This window comes from Prunus dulcis, unplaced genomic scaffold (assembly GCF_902201215.1).
Source record: "Prunus dulcis unplaced genomic scaffold, ALMONDv2, whole genome shotgun sequence".
NCBI classification, from domain to species: Eukaryota; Viridiplantae; Streptophyta; class Magnoliopsida; order Rosales; family Rosaceae; genus Prunus; species Prunus dulcis.
The window spans coordinates 20,914-41,562 of NW_023010038.1; the positions used below are offsets into that span (position 1 = coordinate 20,914).

Consider the following 20,649-nt stretch of genomic DNA (forward strand, 5'->3'; position numbering starts at 1 on the left):
TTCACAATTTCAACAATATTTTGAGAAGCACTAGGATCTGAAAGACTTATCTTAGGGGTGTTTAGTGGAACATGAGAAGGTATGGTCGAGAAAGGAGGGTCGCTGTCCTCTAGTTCAGGATCAATGATGTTCAATTCTGCTAGACTGTTCCGCTTGGTTAGATTGTTCGACTCGACTAGATTGATTGGCAGCCTGCTTCCAGTACCTGCTTCTGAGCTAAGTGGCATGGGTTCCGGTGCACTATTTGTGCTTTTTTCCCCTGTATTTCTATCTCAAACCAATTATGTGCTTCTTTTATTGTATTCTCCCCCTGAAGGACATGATTGGACACATCTGACAGAAAAAACATCTTGTCCTCCACAAACATAACATCCATGATAACATAAAAGCGGCGACTAGAGGCGTGGTAAAACCGATAACCCTTTTGTTAAGGTGCAAAACCCACAAAGACACATCGGAGGGCACACAGATCCAACTTGGTCTTGTGAGATTTATTGACATGAACATACGCCACATAACCAAAAATGAGTGTGAGATTAAGATGGTAACAAAAAGGAACATAAGCTGCCAATGCCTGAAGTGGTGTTTTAAAACCCAAAACACATGAAGGCATACGATTAAGAAGGTTGATAACATACTGAATAGTTGTGGTCCAAAGGGTTTGGGGAACATGCCCTCAAGGAGAGCTCGGGTAGTCTAAAAAATACGACGATTTTTGCGTTCAGCTACACCATTATGTTCTACAGTTTGCGGACACGTAGTTTCATAGAGAATGCCTTTTCAATGAAGAAGTTTGCGAGTGCGTGGTTAACAAATTCCCCTCCATTATTTGAACGAACAACTTTCATCGAACAAGAATATTAAGTTTGAATCTTCTGGTAAAAATTCTTGAATAAAGAACCAACTTTACTTTTATACTTCATAACATGAAACTAAGTTAACCGAGTACAATTATCAATGAAGATTACAAACCACCGAACACCAAAGACAATAGTAATTGGAGATAGACCCCAAACATTTGAATGGATTAAATCAAAAGGAGATATACTTTTATTCAAACTAGGTGGATAAAAAGTTTGGTGACTTTTTGCAAGAATACAAAGTCTCGTACTGAAATAAGAATTTTTTACTCTACTAAATAAAGATGGAATCAAAGACCACAAATAACCAAAGGAAACATGACCCAACCGCCGATGCCATAACCAAATCTTCTTATGCTTCTCACTCACAACGCCTCGAACCTAATGCAATGTCATCCATATAGTAAAGCCCCCCTCTCTAAATACCACCCCAATGATCCTTCTGGTATGAACATCCTGAAGCAAACAAAAGGAATAGAACATGAGCACGAAAAAATCAAACTGTTCAGTAACTTGCCTAACAGATAATAATTTATGGGACAAAGCATGAACAAGCAAAGTTTTATGTAAACATAGAGTAGGAGTAAGAGTGATGGAACCAGCCCCAGTGACTGAGTTAGATTCGCGATTGGCAATAACCACACTTGTTTTGGTAGGAGCAGTCATAGAATGAAAAAAGGATTTATCATAGGTCATATGATCAGTAGCACCCGAATCGATAATCCAACCTGTATCTCGTTGGTCGGAAAGTACCAAAACTTTTCCTTAGTTACACTCGCAGTCAGCGAGATCTGGAATGGATAATTGAGAAAGAATAGTAAGAGAATCATCAACTGAAGGTAGAGCCGGCCATCGGGCCGACAGAAGACAGGCATGCAGAGGCAACAACAGCTACATGCTCTCGCCATTCTTTTTCCTCTTTTGCGCCATCTTTTGTTGCTTCTGGCTTTCTAGCAACCACTCTGAAAACCCATTCTTGTGAAAACACGACCTCTATATGACAATTCCCATTACAGTAAGTGCAATGCATGTTTTCTTTTTGCTCAGGGGTTGGTCGGGGAAAAGAAAAACTAGCAACAGGGGCTTTGGAAATCATGACAGCAGAGGATTTAGTCTTTCCATCCTTCTTGGGCATCGTCTCTTGGTCTTGGGCCTCTTTATGAACAAAAGCAAACGACTCCTCTAATTTTGGCAATGGACTCAACCTCAACAAATCTCCTCTAATTTTATCAAACTCATCATCAAGACCAGTAAGAAAATCATAAATACGGTCTTTTTGTATCTCGGTACATCGAATCTTCACATCATCAAGGCACTTCATGTTGATTGGACGACGATGGTCTAGTTCCAACCAAACGATCTTGAGCTCAGCAAAGTAAGATGCAATGTCGCGACCTCGTTGAGTAATACAGGTTTGTTTACACCGTAATTCATAAATCTGCGACTCATCAGTTGCGTCATAATACATATAGGGTATACTCTCCCAAACATCTTTAGCTGTTGGTAGATCTAAGAAAAAGTATACTTAATCAGGTTCCATGATTTTTATCAACCATCCTTTAACAATGGAGTCCTTAATACACCACGAATCAAAGCCACTTCCCTGTCAGATAACCTATTTTTTCCTGGCTTGACACATGAAGCAACATCATCTTCGATCAAGTACTATAGTTCTTTCCATTCAACTGTATAGTAAAGGAGGCAGCGAAAGTATCATTGAGAATTGTAACAATTGGTTGAAACATGGCTAGATTGTTGAGGGTTTTTGAAGGACTGAATTTTGCGGCTGCGGTGGGGTTGTCTAGGGTAACTTCGAAAGCCATGCAGGAGAGAGAACAAGTTTGGATGGATTGGTGTTGTAGGAATCTTTTGCCGCACTAGGTTTGTGATGACAAGGGCTTAGCCGTTGTTTTGCAGCAGCTAAGTTTTATGTTTTTTTTTAAGAGACCGGAATTAACCAGCTCTAATACCAACTCAAACTAAACACAGGATTGAATAATTGTAATTGATATTATATTTCTCCAAAAGAAAGATATATAAACAAGTACAAGTTGACTTTTCCTACAAGCAAAAGTAATTAGCTAATTATAAGAGATTCTAACTAGGTAATGATTCTAATTGAGTAATATGAATTACATCAAAAAATCAGGAATCACTAGATCCCTGAATTATGGCTCATGCCAACGTAAACCTCTAGATTCAGTTTTCAGATTGATGAGTGAGATCTTCTCTTTACTCCTTCGTTTATGTATGAATTCCAACCAATCAAGTCAATTTCAAGTGACATGTTAGCTTTGTCGTTTTATGACCACCTCAATTACTTGTTCAATGCAATAATTGCATATAAGTCAGTCGTCCCCAATAATTTCACCGAAGAAGACAATAGAGCTATACGAACGCAATGCAGGTTGTATTTAGAATTATAAAGAAAATGTGTTTTTCCATCTTCTAGCAGAGATGAAAATTCCTCCAGTGTGCAAAAGAAAAGTTTCTATTCCATGGTGATCCTTGTTTCTGGCCCCTGATCTGAATAATTCTTTAACTGAAAAGATTATATTCTATGGTGATCCTTCCATCTCTTTTTCACTTTGTCTTTCCCACATTTCTTTTCTTCTCTCTCTCTCTCTCTCTCTCTCTCTCTCTCTCTCTCTCTCTCTCTCTCTCTTAGAGGCCTTCCACCGGTTGCCCCCAGCCAAGGCAGGACTCGGGCCAGCTCACAAGCAAAACCAGCCCAAGCTCGAGCCCGAAGGCAGCTGACGCCAGTGCCTGGGTTAAAAATCTTTTTACTGTTGGCGCGTGCTAACGTGAAAAAAAAAATTGAATTTACATGTGCTAACGCTAGGTTGGCATCAGCCCTAACGTCCGCCAACAGTAACAATGACGAAGCTAGGATTTCATGTGTGTGTGTGTCTCTTACAAATTATAAAGAATCAAAAGTTCGAACTCACAATACATACGAAAAATAGTATATATATATATATATATACACACACACACATGTAAAGAATTATATTGCTTATTGGTTACAATCATAATTGTCCTCGACAAAGGGATAGACAAATACATTTTAAGAAAGAAAAATTGTAAGTAATAGACAAAGAATAGCGATTTAGCAAATATTTTTAAAGCCTTTTCCCCCATTAAACCCAATAGAAAGAAAAAAAAAATCAAAATTTCACAAACTAAAAAAAAAATTTAGGTCCCTTCATGCATTCATATTATATATGAAAAAATGTTTTATGTAAAAATATTGACTAAGTATGAAAAATGGTTTTTCAAAATAATCATTTTCTCAACATAATTTTTGGTGGCTTTTACTCCTTACACATCAAATAAGAAAACTTGATTTTATGGGATTTTAGTATAAAACATTTATTGACTTAATGAGCCATCATTTTTAGCCTAAATCGTATTTTGCATTAAAACTGATTTTTCATATTTTGATTCGGTGGGAATTTGATTTTCTAGTATTTTTATTTGAATTCAAATATGGGGTACTTCCTTATGTACATTGTAAACTTAAGTAAATTGAGCAATATAAAAAATAAATGACAGTAAAAGGACAAAGACATTTACTTAAATACTGAAAATTGAAATAAGATAATATGTACACCTGGAGTGCACCACCACCAACTAAGCAAAATGGCAATTTAAAGCACCTTATTGTGCCTTAATAGATCCGCCACAATATATATAGGTACATATCAAAACGTAAAGCATTTAAAATAATATACATATAAAAATACATAACAGTATATTACTTTTAAAATATATAAAAACTTGAGTGAGGACCCAAGACTACATTAATCCAAGTGTGGCTCTGCCTTTGATAGTAGCACACCACATATGGCGCATTCTGGTCGCTCTGATCGTCTTAAAGAACCACCATAGAATATGAACGTAAGGCTTCTAGCTATAAGCAGAGGACAATTGACAACTCACTAGGGGATAGTGCTTCTAGGTTGACTATAGTAAAGTGACGTGTCCAACAATAGTATGATGAAAGTTGTTTACTACAACTCTTAAACTTAGCATTTAGTTTTGCATGCAGGAGCTGATAAGAGAGATACAAACAAGAAAGTATTAATTATTACAAAAGGCAAATATATTTATATGCTACGGGCAAAGATAATTATTATTAAATATATATAATCAATTAAAACATATAACTAAATATATAGTAAAATATATATAATCAATTAAAACATATAACTAAATATATAGTAAAATATTTAATTTCCCAAAATATTAATATATTTTTAAAAATACAGGGTTTTACACTTGCATCATTATATTTAAGTTTTTGGAGATTATATCACCAAACAATTGTATACTTCCAATCCCTTGTGGATCGAGCTTTTGCTTTTGTACACCTCGACCATATAAATTAGTTAAATACTCATTTCTAGACATAGTTCTATAAAGAAAATCTATACCATTTAATATATATAAACACACCCAAAATAAACCCAAAAATTGACAGTTGTCAATTTCTTAAGCTCAATAGCTATGTTGGATTACTGTTTTGCCCTTTTACTTTGTCTATTAATCAACTCAATCTTCATCAACACACATCTCAAACTTTCTTCTTATTCTTCAACAATTGAGCTCTGCTTCTGACTTTTCTCCTAGTCTAATTCCCATTTAATCTTCATCGTCTCCACCACAGCCCTCGCCGGCTCCATCACCACAACCCGTCGCCGATTCACCTTTGCCTAAAACTCTATCTCCGATTTCCCTTCCTCCATCTCAATCGGACGCTCCAATGAACACACCATCCTTCTTCATATCCGACGCCACCGCAATCATCTCCGTCTCAATCTCCGTCAGCCGACGACACACCTCCAGTTCCTTCTCCAGCGTCGTCGAATCTGAGCGACGTCAACCACAACAACCTCAACGCAGACGGAGTAGAGACCTTTGTTCAAATCAACAGGTATTTTAGCTTTTCCTTATAGCAATTTTTGTTTTATTGTGCAAAGGGAATTGTTTTAGTTAATAGATTTGTTTGCAGTTCCAAAAACACCGATATGCCAAACTGGAGAAGTTTCGATGTGGGAAGAAGGGTTATGAGCTCAGGTTGCTTGATGATATATTTAAAGGGCAATTCCTCAGAGATTATGGAAAGCCTTAAAAAGTGGTTCAAACAAAAAGAATTTTCTGAATAAGATCAAGTACAAATAGAAACCATACCCCGTATGGAGTTTCCATAATAAATCTACCATCCTTAGAGGCACAAGGTATGGTGCCTTGCTGAAAGAAGGTGACCTGCATCAAGGAAGTGCGAAGTAAGCAAAATCATCCCAGAACTAAAGCCTTATTCACAAAGTTTAAGAAAAAATAATCTGAAAACTTCTTACCTGGTCAGCTTCATGACCAAAGTATTTATGACTTTCAAAAAATTTCCGTGTGGTTTGATCAGTAAATGAACTAAGAACTCCTTTGGAGGAATGAGTCCGGCAAAGAAGGCAGGGATCGTACTTGGATTGAGCGTTGGATAAAATTGGATACGCCGCTAGGAGAGAGATTCTCTGAAGAACTACTCAGTCTCTCGTGCACAAAAGCTCTTAGAGGTTACTGTGAAAATTTTAATATCTCATAATTTTTTGTTGTTGTTAATTTATGTGTTTGCTTAGCATATGATTGAATTGAGGTTTTGGCAATGGTGATATGGTGATTCAATTTGATTCTTCATTCTTTGGAGCGTCGACGATGCTAGAGTTGGTGGTAGTCAGAATTTTGGGATGGGTTCTTGGCGTAAAATACTTAATTAGTCAATATGAGTCATTGATGTATTGCTTTTTCTATTTTAGAATGATATAAGATTTGGAATTAGTGATTTAGTATTCATTATGTTTGTTTTTCTCATTGTTTTTGATTTGTTTGGCTCTATCTGTGTATGCTATCTAATGTTTGGTTACTGAGAAAATTGATAATTACTGTTCTTGGATTTAGATTCTCAGTGATCTAGGTTCTTTGTGATTTTAATGTGTAAAACACTATTTAGTGTTAACTTGGTTTTGATGTTTGGTACTGTTTGGATTCTTTATCGTACCTATTATGCAAATGAAATGACGTAGTATTTAACTTCCAGTAAGTGGTATGAACAGCTGTTATATTGTTCATACCCTGAAACTAAGATGATTTCTATTACATAGTATTAACAGTGCACTTCTATGACATAATATTAACAGTGTACTTCTATGACATAGTATATTAACAGATTTTCAGTACCAAAACATGCTCTATATTTTGCTCTATATGTAGCTATGCACTTGAAGTTTATGATATGCATAATGTAATTTTTACTAGGAAGATAGTGTTATGACATAGTATTAACAGTGTATTTTCTTTTTTCTTTTTCTTGTAGATCCATTTCCTTTTGCCTTTGCGATTGTTTCTGGTGAAACTGTGAACAATTGGAGGTGGTTTCTGCAAAGGAGATATATCGGATGTCTTGCTGGGCCTTTTTTTGGGTTTTTTGAGTTTTTTTTGTATGAAATGGTATTAACAATGTACTTCTATGACATGGTATTATTAATGTACTTCTATGACATGGTATTATCAATGTACTTCTATGATATGGTATTAACAAAGTACTTCGGGTTTGCTGGGCTTGTTTTGGGTTTTTTTTGAGTTTCTTGTGTTGGGCTTATTTTAAGTAAATCAATGGCAGTCATGTAATTTATAGGAACTTCAACACTCATTTCTTATGTAGTAAATGGATTTTGAGTGTGTTTCTAAAGTGCATTTCATGTGTGGTTATTTTTTTATTTTTTATTTATTTTATAATTTCAACCCCTATTTTAGGTATATTAGTGAAGCTCCCATAAATGTATTGCTTTATATTTAACAATTATTACCCTGAAATTTGAACTCGTAGAAGAAAAAGTAACAATGTGCTTGTCAGTGTCTGTTCTTAGAGGGTTCTTCCGCATAAATTTTGGGTATATTTCCTTTTAAAAAAATGAAACAATTTGACAACGTACTTTGCATGTTGTAGAACTTAAAGATATCACGACATTTCAAATTAGGAAAAAAATATATAAAAACCTTTCTATCATCAGATATAGGGCCTTCCAAATTTTGGAATCTCTTGGCCCCTATATAAATAAGAATAGAAAAAATATATATATATATATATATATTGAGGGTGAGAAAATACCGATATCAGGCCTTCCAAATATTGCTATCTTCTCTAATAGTGCCAAACTCTCATTCTTATTTAGTGGCTGGAGTTTGTGGAGGAAACAATGTCTATTTGGGGGCAAAGCGACAGAGAGAGACGGAGCCAAGAGAGTTGAGAGAGAACACAATTTCTGAAAAAGTGATATGGGCTTAATTAGTCGACAATAAAGATGTATTTATAGGTGGTAGTTTTAAAATTTTAAGAGAAGAGTGGTATTTTCAGAAAAAATTATAAAATAGATGGCATTTTGTGCTATTTCCCTTTAATGAATTTCACAGTGTTAACCACACTCCACAATCTGCTTAGCACACCCTAAATACAAGTGATGATCAAATTACTCAGCACACCCAAGTCAAGGTGTCATCTACTCAACACACCGTGCCTCATGACAAGGACCACCACGTGTCCAACCGTTCCAGCTGTAAGTGGTTAAGGACCACCTTTGTCCTATAGGGTTTCCTCTAGTCTAGGGTATATAAACCATTGTATTGATTCTTTGTCAAGCAAGGCAGAAGGCAACCGTTTATACATTAAACATTTCATTCTCCACAACAGTCTCTCTTTCTCTCTTACATCTCTTACATTACTGAACCAGCATCTTTTCAAAGGTGTTGGGGGGTGTATAAATAGAAAATCTTAGGAACCACCAGCACTTTCCATCTTTTTCTTTGGTTTGTTCTGCCTTGCATTTGAAAAGAAAATTAATTGTTTGCATTTTTTTTGGGTCGAATTCTGATATCAGAAAAGGAAACAGAGTACAACAAAGCCAAAAACTCAAAAAGCAAGACATGGACGTTGATTATGCTGATCGTCGGTTGGTCTTTGTAAATGTGAAGAGGATGTTACTACATGTAAGATATAAATTCTCTCTCCTGGCAAAATTTCCTTTTTCTATTATAGTTACCTGACAAGTTAATTTTTCATTCAAAAATACTAAGCAACATTTTTTAGCACTTCTTTTATAAATTTATACATCTACTCAACCAACCCAATGGGTGAAATTGATCTTGTGGTTGCATCACATGCTTTCTCCCATGCATCACGTTCGGCCGAATCGCAGAAATTGTCGAAAAAAGGACGAAATTGTAAGTGTCACAAGACCAAAAAGATTTCCCAAATCTATAAACATGGCGAATTTATTATTTATCCCCTTAAAGTGATTGTATATATACTGCTCTCACATTTAGTTCTTTAGTAATAATCATGAGATCACTTTGTGTGAGAGAACGGTTGCGATCCATAGACTGTTGTATATGGAAAAGTTAATTTCTCCTTACACCGTCTGTGCCTGACTTTAACTATCAAAGATGATTAGGTCAATGGTATGTTACTAATTGGTGGTTGGATTTTGTAATTTTAGCTTGCCTTTCCCATAGCATAGTGTACGGGTTGTTGTGCACGCTGCAGTGCCAGTGGGTCTACTCATGCACGTATAGACACAGATTGCGCCAAAAATTTGTTCTGCCAGACGAGCCTTGTGGTGATTGTTGTGTTCATTTCTTCTGTGAACCGTGTGCCCTCTGCCAAGAACATGATGAGCTCAAATCTAGAGGCTTCAACCCCTCCAAAGGTTTTAAACTAATCCTGCACCACACATATATGTCGTCATCGTATAGTTATGACCTTAAATTTATCATTATCGGCATCATTTACATCAATTTTTATTTTGTATTTGTTTTTATGATGTAGGTTGGATTGGGCCACCTACGCTGCTCCACAGATGCCTCCTTCGATGATAAAAATGATCGCCAATATACTTGGCAGACAATTAATGTAGTGTTTGTCTTCGCCATCTCTTTTTGTTTTTGTTTGATGGAATTTGCTTTGTGATGTATGAATATATATTGATGTTGATAAAGTGCGTGTATAAGCGAGGATGTTCCAGATCCAACGTTTTGTAATGAATGTGCCGTCTTTGTTTATATACGTAATTTTGTGTTCGGATACATTTCTCACATCAACTGGTTTAAGGAGTAAAAAAAAGTATTATTAGAACATTGTAATTTGTAATCGCATAAAAGCAAGAATTGGCATTCCTGTCAAGTTTTACACCGTCAAAATATGAATGTTGATCATGATCACCATCTCCCGCAGCAGTCCGAATGGCACGGTGGCCGGCCTTATGACGTGCAGAAGATGCTACAACCTGTAAGAAGTATTATCCCTCTGCTCAGCAGCTGAGCTCCGTGATGACACAAAGTGTGGCCCTACTTTTTCAATGTCAAGTCACAGCTGCAGCTACCATAACACAAATTCAGCACTTCTGCCGTACTTGAACCTTAGATAACTTGTTAACATGATCAACTACAAAGAAAATCTTATAGCTTATGGAATTGTTGTTCACATGACGAGGGAAAGATTTGACATTTCAAAGATCTTAGGTGTATGTTAACAAGCCTTCAAGAAGGACATCCAATGATCAAAAGTGATACCTTCAATATTGTTTCAAAATCCCAAGCAGTTGGCTTTTAAATTAAGCCTCTCACTCATAACTCACGCACCTATGAGCTCTCAAACTGAAGAAAGAAAACAGAGCAAAACAGGGGAGGCAAATATTGTGCCCTCTGTGCTTGTGCTTCACCAGCATGGCCTTCAACTGCCAGTGCCGCACAAATCTTTTACTAGTGAACGACATTAAACATTTGATACCTAGAACCCATTTCACTAAGACATGTGAATCAAACGACACAAAAATAAGAAGGAAGAAAAAAAAAGAGAGAAATTAAGAAATTACCTTTTCATTGCATTGGTGGGTCGTAGGGTTCTCCAATTACAACGGAAGGTACATGTTGAATTTTACAGAAATCCTCTCCATCTTCCTGAATCCTACTATGGAGTTCTCTAGGCATCCCGAAAATGGTTAATTCTTTGAGATTAGTAAGATATGTCAGCCCATCTGGAAGCGTCGTCAATCCACTACAAAACCCCATTCGCAATCGCCAGAGACTAGGCATGGCTCCTTCCTCTACCCTCCACTCTGTTATTTCGTCCATACGAAAAACAGAAAGAAATTGAAGGGAAGGAAAGCCTCCTTTGGAGAAAACCAGTATCTTTGTATTCTCCTCAAAAACTTCACTTATAAGGAGCAGAGTTGTTAGGTTTGGCAGATTCTCTAGTATTCCCATTTGGTCGTCCTTGAGACTACAGCTACACAATTCTAACTTGGTGAGGTTTGGATAGCTGTGGAGCTCTTTTGGTAGTTCTGCTGTTGGCCCATCCAGCTTCAGTTTGTATATATGACGACAACTTGATACTATTTGATTACCCTGCTCCTCATAACTTGTATTCCTTACAGAATAATAACCGTTGTATACAAGTAGAGATTGGATACGATTAAGCGTGCTGCCTACAAATTTCAAAATTTCCTCCAGATTTTCCAAGGGAAGTGACAATCTTATCTGCAGTTTTAGGAGATTGGTTAATCCAGCAACATCATTCAAATCACAATACTCACTTGAAAGAAAATCTAAGGTCTGTAAATGGCCAAGAGTAGATAGCTTCAGGTTACCGCTTGCTGTGTAACGCCTTGGTAAATATAAATGCCTTAATTGCTTCATTTTCCATATCACATTTGGGATGAACAATTCGACATATCGAACACGGAAATCAAGAGTTTGCAAGCATATCAAATTACCTAGGGATGATGGAAACCTTTTTATTTTGCTATCCCTCACACTTAGAAACCTCAAGTGGACCATATTTCCAATTTCACTTGGCAACTCTACTTCTACTTCATCAACATCTTCAACCTTCAAAACTCTAAGCACTTTGAAATCCGTCAGTGGAGATAGTAATACTTTTTCACTTCTTGGCCTCCATTCTCCTAAGACAAAGTATAATAGAGATCTGACGTGGCCATTTGTTTCATCTCTTGACGAAACCAACCTATCAGCATTCTCATCCAAGTAGATTGCAAGTCTTCGAATTTTCCCCACTGGTGTTGCCTTGGCTACCATAGAAGAAGTAACAGGATTAGTTGCCTTATTTTCCTGCAAAGAATAGCCAATCTGGAGAAAGCTTTCCTCTTCTGCCTTTAACAAACACAAGTCTCTTATAAGGTCATGGATCTGACACGTTTTAATTGTCCCAGTTGAACCGCTTCTTCCCACTTGAACCACACACCTTTCCACCAACTCAGTTAAGCAATTGTGAGCTATATTCTCCATTGTTTCTCCTAGACTTTGTCTTTGTTGTCTCAATGAGATAAGACCTTCTGCCATCCATAACTTAGTTAATGTGCTCACCGAAATCTCACGGTCTTCAGGATAATGGCCTAAATATAAAAAGCATGGTTTTAAGTGGTATGGTAGGTCATCATAGCTCAATGCCAACACCCATAATGCACCTTCATATTCTTGTTCATGACCTCTGCCTCTCCTTATGTATGCATATACATTCTCGTTTACCATCTCCCATTGTTTAATAGTGTTTTTTGTGGAAAGAACTCCGGCAAGCACAATGATGGCAAGTGGCAATCCTGCACAATGTCGAAGCAACTTCCTACCTAATTCTCTCATCTTAGAGTAAATTCCCGAATCTGAAAATAAGCAAAGGAAAAACAGCAACTTGTAGTGTGAGCAACCGTACTATGACATAAAATGTAGAAAGTTTATCACTAGTGTTCTTTGTAATATTATAGGTTCGGATTCTATAAAAAGCATAATGCATAATGGACAAATGACAAAAATTAAATTTTGACAAACACGAAAAATATGTTTGGGATATTTTTTCAAGGGAACATACAAATTACCATATAACGATTTGATTCGGTTCGGTTTTGATAAAAATCATGGATGAAATCAAACTAAATTGAATCAATTTAAGATGGTTTGGTTCGGCCGGTTTGGGCATAAGCCCAATTCTTTTTCCTTTTTGCATTTTTTCAACATTGTTAGCCCAATTACAAAAATAAAAAAAAATCATAATTGACTAGCCTAATTTTGCTTTCCATTTTCTAGCCTATCAAACCATCCTGAAACTCCCTTAAAAAAATATATATATATATAAAACCATCCTAAAACTCAACATATAATTAAACTTCAAAGTTCAATAACTAAAATAGTAAAATATTCAAATATAAATAAATTCAAAGTTCCGCATCAAACTTCAAACTCCCATATCTGTTATTATCCAATGAGATGACTACACGTGCATAATAAAATATAAATAAATAAATATACAAGTAGATGGTTTGGTTTGGTATAGGCCGGATTGCAAAAGCTAAAGACCAAACCAAACTATTTACAGTCCGATTAGATTTTAAAACCATTTGACTTTTTCTTATTCAAAATCAAACCAAATCGATAATTACGATTTGAATCGGCCGATTTAGTTGGTTCAACCAAATTGATGCCCACCCCCATTTCTAAGTGCTCGACAATATTTGAAAACTGTAAACTCCCAACAATTCTTAGGAAAAAAAAAATATATAAAAACCTTTCTATCATCAGATATAGGGCCTTCCAATTTTTGGAATCTCTTGGCCCCTATATAAATAAGAATAGAAAAAAAAAAAAAATATATATATATATATATATTAAGGGTGAGAAAATACCGATATCAGGCCTTCCAAATATTGCTATCTTCTCTAATAGTGCCAAACTCTCATTCTCATTTAGTGGCTGGAGTTTGTGGAGGAAACAATTTCTATTTGGGGGCAAAGCGACTGCTTCATAGCGTGTTGTAAGTAATATTGTGCTCTCTGTTTGCTCATTTGGAAATGCAACATTCAAAAAATTCCATGTCTCGATACTCCAAATGTCATCAAGTATCACCAAACATCTCATTTCTTGCATGACACAAAAAAGCTTCTTTGCTATTTCATCATATGTCATTTCCTTAATATCTTGTCTTTGTTCCTTGGTAGCAGAAACGAGTTTAATGAAAATTCCTTCCCAAACATTTCTTATTTCACACCGTTGAGATACACACACCCAAGCAAAACTATCAAAATGCTGCCTAACATTTTTGTGATGATAAACCTGTCTTGCAAGGGTGGTCTTCCCTAAACCACCCATCCCCCAAACAGATACCACTCGATGACGATTTTCATCTTTTACTAAATGCATAACCAATTCTTCAACGTTGTACTCTAATCCAACAACATCACGTTCAATAACATGAGAATAAGTTCGCCTCAGTAGTCGTTGCCTCTCATGCAATTGCGAGAAAGATTCACCTCCAATCTCTGTTGGTACCCTTGCAATATTATAACTTTGCAAACTTAACCTCAAATTAGAAATTTTGGCAGTAATGTTCTCAATTTCTAACCCAATCTTTCGAACATCAACCCCTTCCCTGAAGATGCAGGCAAATCTTCTGAGAATATTCTTGATGCCCCTTTTCTTCTTGGAAGCCACTTTCAAGCCATAAGTTTCAATAACATCTTCCAAATCATAAGCAGCATCTCTAGTTTTGGCAACCCAAACTTGTACTGTTGCATCTTGTCCTTGTCTTGCATCTGCATCTTTGAGGAAGCCCTGCATCAATTGTAGCTCAGTTTGTGCAACCTCAACTTGATGGCTCACTCCAGACAAGAACTTGGCTTCCTGAGTGGCGAAGTCTCCGACCCTTTCGAGCACAAACGAAACAACTGCCTCAGCCATGCTGTGCTCTCCTTCTTAACCTCTAGATTCAATTTTCAGATTGATCATCAGTGAAGTCTTCTCTGTACTCTTTCGTCTATGTATGAATTCCAGCCAATCAATTCAATTTCAAGTTTCAACGAGCTTTGTCGTTTCCTATCCACCGCAAGTCTTGTACGTTTAACGACTAAGTCAGTCGTCTCCAATAATTTCCCCCAAGAATGCAACTTATCATCCAACAATTAATGCGAGCTTAACTTCTTCGTTAATTATTGGACCCAAAAAAAAAAAATCTTCTCTGTTAAATAATTCTTTCATCCTAACACAGCTGTGACATGGCCTGTCGCTTATTCTATGTAGAATGAATACTTAGATTTAACCTATCGCTTATTCTTATTATAAAAAAGAAAAAGAAAAAAAAGAAGAAGGTGTAAACGGGTACAAAATAGTAATAAGAACCCAGATATAAAACTAGTCTATGTTTAGAATATAAAAAATGTCTTTTTCCATCTTCAACAATATTCAAACGGAAATTTTTTAGTCTATATATTTATTGGTGTTCCCTCTTTCCCACCTGCCTGCTATTTATTGCTTCTAGTGTCCAAAAATTTCTTTGTTTGCATAGTTGAATAGTCAATTGTAGTAGCCCAACAACTATTCAGATACGTTGGGAGGAAAGAAACCCCAGGGAGGGGGGAAGGGGAGGGTCACAATCATTGTGGAAATCCTGCATTGGCATAGTCAACATCTTATTACCGTCATGGGTGAAACTACTCCCAGGGCTATCCTGGGCTGTAGCCCAACGAGATTTTGGGGAAAAAAAAACCAAACATATACATACAAGGAGCTTCAGTTGAGGGATCCCTCAAATAAACTTATTTAAGAGATACCCTTGTAAGGCCACTTCAAATTGTATTTTGCTAATCCAAACCATCTATTTTATAGATACTCATTCATCTCTACAAAAAAATCACTTGAATCCGATATCATTTGACCACTCAATTGAATTATTGAAATTTTAATACTTTCTTGAAGCAACGTGTTCATTGATTTTGTATGATACAATTGGATATTGAAATGGTTTCTGATTTGTCTAATGTTTTGCAAGGATGATCTATGAAAGTAGACTTAAAAAATAGATTATTTGGATCGTTGAAAAAAAATTCGTAAGGGACCTTAAAATGTGTCCCTCAAATAAAATTATTTGAAAGATCCCTCAATAGAAGGGGACTGATATATATAAGGGGATGCATGCTTCATCCGTCTTCTTCCCTTTGTTTCTTTTCTCTCTATGTAGGACAATTCTTCTTCCAATTATGTTTTGACCTACACTCAAAGCAACCGTCTTTCGCCTTGGATTTTGATCTTTCTCGATCAACCTCTCTCTCCAGACTTTGCTATAACACCTTCACCCTTGTGAGACACCTCCAGGATGTTGAACCATTATGTCATGCGTCAGGATGTCTTGCATGACCTCTTCATACTTCAAGGTTCCCTTCCTGAACATAAGTGTCATTCATCTTTTGCAAGTCAACAATACAACTATTAAAAGTGCTCACATGCTCCATCATGCTTGCGCCCTCCTCCATCTTTAGAGAGTGAAGCTCCTCCTTCATGAAGAGCTTGTTGGACAACAATTTTGCTGCAAACATTTCTTCGAGTTTCTTCCATGTCTGCTTCGCGGTGTATTCCATTGATTTACACAACACCTCATCAGTTAGATGTTATTCAATGAATCCTCAAGCAAGCTCGTCTAGGTCCTCCCAATTCACATCTGTTATGGTTGCCGACTTTTTTTCCTTGCCTACCAAGACCTTGCTGCTTAAGGACATGCTTTATCCTTCTTTGCCAAAGTGTGAAGTTCTCCTTGTCAGTGAACGACTTCAACTCCACCTTCGTACTCGACCCATATGGTGATTTCTTCTAGGACCTAAACCCTCCCTCCTTATCTATTACCATCGCCAACACACCGCCGCTCTTAAATGTATAAGAGCACTTGGGCATAAACTATACATGTCGCAACCACGACTCTGATACTATTTGTTGTGCTAAAACACTCTAAGATCTTGTCGTTGATGGACTACGCAACTATCACACGTTATCAAAACCTAGGCCTAAAGTGCCTATTTATATATCATAGGGCTTTAGTATACAAGGAATATGAAACTTAAAGGACCCCAAAACTAGGAAGAAATCTATCCTAATTCTCAAGGGATCCAAGCTGGATTCGCGCCTCCTGCTCAAGGGCTTGGGTCAGAGTGTGAATTCATTCTCTGCCGCTCGAGCACCAGTGCCTGACTGAAAAACCACCATTCTGCTGCTCGAGCTCCTGCAGATTCCACTCAAGCACCACCCAGTCAACTCTTCTACAGCTCTTTAACCGATTGTTTCCTCTTTTCCTTTTGCACCTTTAAGGTGAGCCAACATCAACAACTCAAATATTTTATTTCGTTGTATTTCCATATGAAATTCCTTTCCCGTTTAGCCTTAAGATTTTAGCAGCCATGTATTAAACTTAAAATGGGGCCTTCACAATACTCTTTCAATAAAATATGCGTAGTCTAGTCCATATGAAATTCCTTTCCCGTCTGGCCTTGAGATTTTAGCGGCCATGTATGAAATTTAGGGTTCATGATCAAGCCATGGAGACAGGTGAGTGTACAACAAGGAATCTTGACCTTCCGTAAATAGGGAGAAAGCTCTGACGATATGATTTGTGTGTATTCAGCTGAAGCAATAGTATGATTGAGAATGGTGATTCTAATCATAGTTCTACGAGTCATATAAGATTGAAGTTCACATTAGGGCTTGACTTTTTTTCCTGTGCCCTAATAATGTGACCAAAAGCATTGAGTTAAGAAGGACCGTATTACATTGTAATTTCAACTGAATAGGTTATTCATCTTATTTTATATTGGCTTAGGTAACCGTAACATGTTGCTAGACGTCTGTCACGGTTTGTGGAAGCCCTTAATTAGGACATGCCATAACTAGGTCCTCATAATAGGAAGAAATAAAAAGTGGTTTTAATTCACAATCGATTACGGAAGAGTCTGAATAGCCTATTGCCTCGCTGATTAGAACCTAATATATCACACACCCAAAAATATGAGATATGAAAATTAATTAGGAGATGATGAGAAAGGATTAATTACTTAATAGAGATTAATTAATTAATCAAGGCTCAAGAATTGTATTGGGCCTAAAATTAGTTTTAGAGGTTCAAGACCCATTGGGCTTGGACTCATTATGCTTATAAGATGAGTTGTATATGATAACTTAAAAGAAGAAACCAAGAGGCCCAATAAGCAAGGAAATTCGACCACCATGGATGAAAATGAGTTTGACCCATTTGGATGACTCACATGGGGATAGGTCATGGGCCACCCAATTTAGAATGTCTAGCCTATAAATACATATGGGTTGAGTCATCCTAGGGTTTTGGATGCTTACCGTGTTGCCTTGATTAAAGAGAGAAGTTAACCATGCTGCCTTGATTTTTCTAAATTATGAGTAATTATACGTGATTTGATTTTGTATCTTCTTCCATATATATAGGTCTTAACCCTATATTTATTTAAGACCTATAAGTTCTCATGAGTGAATATCCCTCTTGTGAAACAAAGTCATAAATTTTTTTTTTTCGTTGTTGTGAAAATATGAATGTTGAAGCTACCACCCCCAGCAGACCAATTGGCCGGCCGGTGTTTTTGGCTGTAGATAATCGTACATGTAAGATATGGGAGCAGATTTGCTGTCCCCATTTTTCATGTCCCTTCATGTCTCCTTTCTAATTTTTTGACAAATGCCCACCTACTACCCATGTGGATCGAGGTTTTGCTTTTGTACACCTCGACCAAACAAACACAACCATATATATATTTATTAGTTTTTATTTGACAATTATTACCATGAAATTTGAACTCATAGAAGCAGGGGCAGAGCTAGAATTATAAAGTTAGGGGGGCCAAAGTAGAAAATATAAGTATATAAAATACCTAAGTCTTCAATAATTACATGTTTAGAGCAAAATATTTCTATTTTAGTCATGTCTAATTTTTTTTAAAAGGAACTTTAACTTAAATTATAAGTAATTTATTACAAATTATATATGTTATATATAATATAATAGAGAAGAGATAAAAATTTGGGGGGGCCAGGGCCATTCTGGGTCTAGGAGTGGCTCCACCACTGCATAGAAGAAAAAATAAAAATGTCTATGGCACAACCCAATCCTAGGAACCAAATGGCAAAGCCATGAAAAGAATTAGTTGTAAATTATATGCGTCGAAGTTTATAGATGTGTGTCAATTCAAACTCTACCTCAATATGCGTGATTAATAATGTAATCCAACATCTTATTTAAATTCGTATATGGATAGCATCAAACTTATCCGTGTTGACCTATTCTTATTATAACTCAATTGCTCTAACATTTAATTTTTAGTCCAATTAACATATTCCCATTGTTGCTGTTGATGATTTGTTTTATCGTTGAGGAATTTTTTACTTTTCATTTTTGTTATCTATATGGACCTTGCCAAGTGTCTTTTGTTAGAGGATATCCTGGCTGTCAGTAATGGGTCAACTTAACATTAATTTTCTCGAAGATAAAACAAAACATGGCCTGCTCTACCATGAGAAGAAGCATATATAATTAATCAATGTCACAGGCGAACTGCCAAAGACGTTGTCTCTTCAAATGTCGTTGGATGTAGGGGTGAGGGCTTGTGGTGTATAAATAGAAAATCTTGGGAACCTAGTAACCACTAACACTTACCATTTTTTCTTGGATTTGTTCTGCATTGCATTTGAAAAGAAAATTAATTAGTTTGCATTGCGAAAGCATGAACGTTGAATATGGCCATCGCCCTCAGCAGTCTAAATGGTCGGGTCGTCTTTGTAACTGTGGAGAAGATGTTACTACATGTAAGATATAAATTCTCTCTCCGGGCAAAATTCAATTTGTCCATTATAGTTACCTGACAAGTTAGTTTTTCATTCCAAAATACCAACAGTAACATTTTTAGCACTTCTTTTATAAATTTGTACATATATACATCTACTCAACCAAGCAATTGGTGAAATTGATCTTGTGGTGTAGGTTGCATGTCATGCTTTCTCCCATGCATCACCTTCGGCCAAATCGCGGAAACTGTCGACGAAGGACGAAGTTGTAAGTATCAAGACCAAAAAGATTTCCCAAATCTATAAACATGGCGAATTTATTTTTTCCCTTAAAACTATTTTACATATGATCACTTAATGTGAGAGAATGATCCATGTACACAAGTGTTATTGTATATGAAATAGTTAATTTCTCCATGCGCCCACTGCACCTGACTTTAATTATTTAGATGATTAGGTCAATGTTGCGTTACTAATTGGCGGTTGGATTTTGTAATTTTAGCTTGCGTTACCCATAGCATAGTGTACGGGTTGTTGTTCACGATTCAGTGCCATTGGGTCTACTCATGCTTGTACAGAGAGAAATTGCGCCAAAAATTTGGTCTGCCAGAAGAGCCTTGTTGTGATTGTTGTGTTCATTTCTGCTGTGACCCGTGTGCCCTCTGCCAAGAACATGCTGAGCTCAAATCTAGAGGCTTTGACCCCTCCAAAGGTTCTAATAAACTAATCCTACACCACACACATATCTCGTCATCGTATAATTATGACTGAAATTTATCATTGTCAACATCATTTGGTGCTACATCAAATTTTATTTTGTATTTGTATTAATAATTTAGGTTGGATTGGGCCACCAACTGCTGCTCCACAGATGCCTCCTTCCATGTTCAAATGATCGCCAATACACTTGCCGGACAATGTCTTGTTTGTCTTCACCATCTCTTTCAAATATATATATATATATATATATATTTATGGAATTTGCTTGTGTTCCTTGAATAGATGTTGGCAAAGTGTGTACAAGCAAGGATGTTCCAGATTCAACGTATATGAGGAACAATATTGTACTGTATGTGCTGTTTTCCCAGCTTATTTTGACATCTCTTTC

The 20,649-nt window shown here is 36.5% G+C and overlaps 2 protein-coding genes across 8 annotated transcripts; one reads left to right on the forward strand and one right to left on the reverse strand.

Moving 5' to 3' along the window:
- Positions 1 to 9,810: 9,810 nt before the first annotated feature.
- Positions 9,811 to 14,699, reverse strand: LOC117612643 (putative disease resistance protein At1g50180). Of its 7 annotated transcripts, none has more exons than XR_004583490.1 (3): positions 13,604 to 14,699; positions 10,482 to 12,586; positions 9,811 to 10,281 (listed from the first exon to the last, which is right to left on the reverse strand). XR_004583490.1 is itself a non-coding variant. In XM_034341319.1 (3 exons), exons 1-2 carry the CDS (start codon positions 14,652 to 14,654, stop codon positions 10,788 to 10,790), a joined length of 2,850 nt encoding a protein of 949 aa, XP_034197210.1. In that variant the 5' UTR covers positions 14,655 to 14,699; the 3' UTR covers positions 9,811 to 10,281; positions 10,784 to 10,787. The 7 variants fall into 7 exon arrangements, 5 of the variants coding, with proteins under 5 accessions (XP_034197210.1, XP_034197211.1, XP_034197207.1 ...); XR_004583489.1 differs by having other exon boundaries at positions 9,811 to 10,287; XM_034341319.1 differs by having other exon boundaries at positions 10,784 to 12,586.
- Positions 14,700 to 19,480: 4,781 nt separating this feature from the next.
- On the forward strand, positions 19,481 to 20,436 carry LOC117612646 (cell number regulator 7-like). Its single transcript, XM_034341324.1, has 4 exons — positions 19,481 to 19,562; positions 19,738 to 19,809; positions 20,044 to 20,253; positions 20,381 to 20,436. The coding sequence occupies exons 1-4, from the start codon at positions 19,481 to 19,483 to the stop codon at positions 20,434 to 20,436; spliced, it is 420 nt and encodes a 139-aa protein (XP_034197215.1).
- Positions 20,437 to 20,649: the final 213 nt, after the last annotated feature.

Excerpts from the sequence above, each read along its gene's own strand:
- LOC117612643 (XM_034341319.1), bottom strand. The coding sequence starts at position 14,654 with ATGGCTGAGGCAGTTGTTTCGTTTGTGCTCGAAAGGGTCGGAGACTTC. Across the intron at positions 12,587-13,603 it reads ATTTGGAAGGCCTGATATCG|ATTCGGGAATTTACTCTAAG; the intron begins GTATTTTCTCAC and ends GCTTATTTTCAG.
- LOC117612646 (XM_034341324.1), top strand. The coding sequence starts at position 19,481 with ATGAACGTTGAATATGGCCATCGCCCTCAGCAGTCTAAATGGTCGGGT. Across the intron at positions 19,810-20,043 it reads TGTCGACGAAGGACGAAGTT|CTTGCGTTACCCATAGCATA; the intron begins GTAAGTATCAAG and ends TTGTAATTTTAG. Across the intron at positions 20,254-20,380 it reads AGGCTTTGACCCCTCCAAAG|GTTGGATTGGGCCACCAACT; the intron begins GTTCTAATAAAC and ends TTAATAATTTAG.